General features: G+C 40.1%; 1 protein-coding gene across 1 annotated transcript; it reads left to right on the top strand.

The window, feature by feature from the left end:
* Nucleotides 1-2057: 2057 nt before the first annotated feature.
* On the top strand, nt 2058-2711 carry LOC145240286 (uncharacterized). The gene has a single exon (XM_080103870.1). It carries the CDS (start codon nt 2058-2060, stop codon nt 2709-2711), a length of 654 nt encoding a protein of 217 aa, XP_079959996.1.
* Nucleotides 2712-3970: the final 1259 nt, after the last annotated feature.

Raw genomic sequence — 3970 nt, 5'->3', positions numbered from 1 at the left:
TGGTTGTACTTTTTTTTCTTATATTTGGTTGTAACCTTTTTTCTCATATTTGGTTGTACCTTTTTCTCATATTTGGTTGTACTTTTTTTCTCATATTTGGTTGTACTTGTGTTTGTCTTACATGGTTGTACTTGTTTTGTTTCTTGTATTTGGTTGTACTTGTGTTTTTCTTACATTTTGTTGTACTTGTTTTTTTTTCTTGTATTTTGTTGTACTTGTTTTTCTCATATTTGGTTGTACTTGTTTTTCTTATATTTGGTTGTACTTGCTTTTTTTTCTTGTATTTGGTTGTACTTGTGTTTTCCTTATATTTGGTTGTACTTGTTTTTCTTATATTTGGTTGTACTTGTTTTTTTCTTATATTTGGTTGTACTTGTATTTTTCTTATATTTGGTTGTACTTGTGCTTGTCTTATATTTGGTTGTACTTTTTTTGTCTTATATTTGGTTGTACTTGTGTTTTTCTTACATTCGGTTGTACTTGTTTGTTTCTTGTATTCGGTTGTACTTGTGTTTTTCTTACATTTGGTGTTACTTATTTTTTTTCTTGTATTTGGTTGTACTTTTGTTTTTCTTACATTTGGTTGTACTTGCTCTTTTCTTTTCTTTTGTTGTACGTGTTTTTTTCTTATATTTGGTTGTACTGTTTTTTTCTTATATTCGGTTGTACTCATGTGTTTGTTTTTTTTTCTCAAATTTTGTTGTACTTGTTTTGTTTTGTATATTTGGTATTACCTGTTTTTTTTCTTATAGTTGCTTGTACTTTTTTTTTGCTCATGTTTGGCTGTACTTGTTTTTTTTTCTTATATTTGGTTGTACTTGTTTTTTTGCGTATATTTGTTGTACCGGTTTTTTTCTCATATTTTGTTTTACTTGTTTTTTTTTTCTTATATTAAGTTGTACTTGTTTTTGTTTCTTATATTTGGGTGACTTTTTTTTCTTATATTTTGTTGTACCTGTTTTTTTTTTCTCATATTTGGTTGTACTTTTTTGTTTTCTTATATTTGGTTGTACTTGGTTTTTGTTGTTTTTTTTTCTTCAGATTGGTTGTACTTGTTTTTCTGCTTATATTTCGTTGTACTTGTTTTTTTCCCCTGTATTTGGTTGTGTAGCGTCTACCCCGGAACTAATTTTGACAGTGACATTGAACATTCACAGTTTCCGGAGAGCTCCAAAAAAAGACAAAAAAAAGCCGTGGCGCTAAATTCGAGGAGTCTCTTGCCCTCTTTTTGCTCGCGAACACCAAAGGAGTAAGACGCGTTACTGCCACGCTCTGTCGCTCGTGCGCGACACACCCTGTCCAATTTCCAATGGTGAAACCACACAAAAAAAAGAAAAACATTCTTCTTATCTATTCACTCTGCTCCTTACCCGAACGGCTTTTCTAAAGAAAATGAATTTATCGCTTCTTTCCAACTTAACGCCAAAAACATTTGACCAGTCGGGAAGGATTTCTTCTTCTTTATTTTCGGACTCAAAATAAACACGAGTGTTATACACCAGGGCAAATAAATTCACACCTCTTATGACAAGCCAATTCTGACTATTTGTTTTTAATTAATTTTTCTAAATATTTGTTTTCTTATTAATGTTTTTTGAAAAATTAATTTTAAGTGAGCAGTTTGTAGTTTTACCCAGCGAGCACCTCGCGTCACTGGTGACCCCTTTTTTTTGTCAGACTTTGGCAGAACACGCAAGGAATTGTGGATATTATCAATAAGGAAGAATTACCTGTAATCACACAATGGAAATTTCTCAGCGATCACGCGCACGCTGAATGACATACATGTCGACCTTAGCGGCACATCAGTTTTTCTAGGCGTAAAGGATCATGGAGATTTTCTGCGGTCATCGTTCTCTTCAACGCGTTCCCCACGATGGACAGTGAGGCGCTTCCTTCAACGACGGCTACTCAGGCTATTTTGAGGATTCCTCCTTTTTGGACGCACAATTCAACATAATTGGTTCGCACACATAGAGGCCCAGTTCTATACGCAAAGGATCCTGAGCGATGTGACGAAATTCAACCACGTGGTGGCCGCATTAATGCATGAAGTAATGGCGGAGGTTCGCAACCTGATCATGTCACCCCCTGGATCGATCAACTACGATTATTTCAAATCGGAATTGATTCGTAGGACAACCGATTCACAGCAGAAACGCCTTCGTCAACTTCTCGTAGAAGAAGAACTCGGAGATCGGAAACTGTCTCAGTTACTCAGACGTATGAAGTTGTTGATGGGTGAGAACTCACTACCGCCGGACATACTTAAACAACTTTTCGTCAATAGACTGCCATCGAGTATTCAAATGATACTCGCCTCTTCGAATGACTCCACAACCATTGAGGATCTAGCAGACCTAGCCGACAAAATTATGGATGTGACCGTTTCCATAGCCCCAGTTCACACGCACAGCTCTAACGATGCCCTGCCTAACGTTGCAAACCCCTCCACGGATGTATGCGAGGAACTAGAGCGACAGGTTCAAATGATTCACGACCTGAGTGAACAGTTACGTGGCCTCGAGCTCAAACCAAAAATGCATAAGCACCCCACTGAGCGAGTCCGTCCCTGGCGATTTAGCAGCACTCAGAACAGCGGTGGGCTCTGCAAGTACCACGCGCGTTTCAGTGAAAGAGCTTACCAATGCCACCAGCCATGTTCATATACGAAGAAACGTCTCTCGGGAAACGCCCAGGCCAGGCAGTAGGAGCGGCAGACACTCCTGGCAAGAACAACATTCGTCGCACCCTATATATGACTGATAGAACCACTAGTATACGAAGAAGTTCGTGAAAGAGAATCGTCCTCAATCAAACTTATTTCTACACGCAGTGAATCACTCCTCCATTCCTACTTATGGAGAGACATCGATAACATTAAATCTTGGATTACAGTGCGCACTATGTTGGGTCTTCATCGTCGCGAAGCTACCCGTTCCGATTTTAGGGGCGGATTTTCTGCACCATTTCGGCATCCTTGTAGATGTCAAACGCGGCAAACGCATTGATAATAACACTGGATGTTCCGTGCAAGGCATAATCAGTGGGTCGACCGAGATCAGCCCAGTTATACGTAAAGACACCACGGATCCGTATACAGATTTGCTGCGAGGTTTCCCGGAATTAACTCGTCCTACGTTTAACGGTGACAAAGTTAAACATGATGTCACTCATCATATCCAAACAAGGGGACCGCCTGTGAGCGCGCGCACACGCAGACTTAAACCCAATCGTTTAAGGGCGGCTAAACAAGAATTTCAGCACGTGTTGGATTTAGGCATTATTCGACCCTCTAATAGCAACTGGTCATCGCCACTCCACATGGTGCCAAAAAAATCAGCCGGCGAATGGCGCCCTTGTGGGGATTACCGCGCACTTAACAGTCGCACTACTCCGGACAATTACCCTATTCCGCATCTGCAAGACTTTTCTAACTCGCTTCACGGAAAAACAGTCTTCTCCAAAATCGACCTTGTTCGCGCATGCAACCAGATTCCCGTACACCCAGAGGATGTTTCTAAGACTGCGATCACAACTCCTTTCGGCCTTTTCTAATTCTTACGCATGCCCTTTGGATTACGTAATGCAGGGCAATCTTTTCAATGCTTTATCGACACAGTTTTGCGAGGACTACCGTTCGTCTATGCATATATCGACGATCTCCTCATGGCAAGTGCATCAGAACGTGAACACTTACAGCATCTGCAGCAGTTATTTCACAGATTGACAGATTATGGCGTTATTATTAACCCCCAAAAATGCGAGTTTGGAGTTTTTTCACTTTCGTTTCTCGGCCATTTAATCGACAAAGAAGGTATCCGTCCCCTTCCAGAGAAAGTCCAATCTATAGTCGATTACCAAGCTCCCACTTCACTTCATAAACTTCGAGAGTTCCTTGGTTTAATTAATTTCTATCGACGTTTCGTGCCCCATTGTGCTGAAATCGCGCAGCCATTAACTGACGTAC

Source organism: Euprymna scolopes, chromosome 2, assembly GCF_053919585.1.
Source record: "Euprymna scolopes isolate OS-2025 chromosome 2, ASM5391958v1, whole genome shotgun sequence".
In the NCBI taxonomy this organism is placed as follows: Eukaryota; Metazoa; Mollusca; class Cephalopoda; order Sepiida; family Sepiolidae; genus Euprymna; species Euprymna scolopes.
The sequence above is the reverse complement of the archived record's forward strand: the minus strand, read 5'-3'. Positions and strand labels throughout refer to the sequence as shown.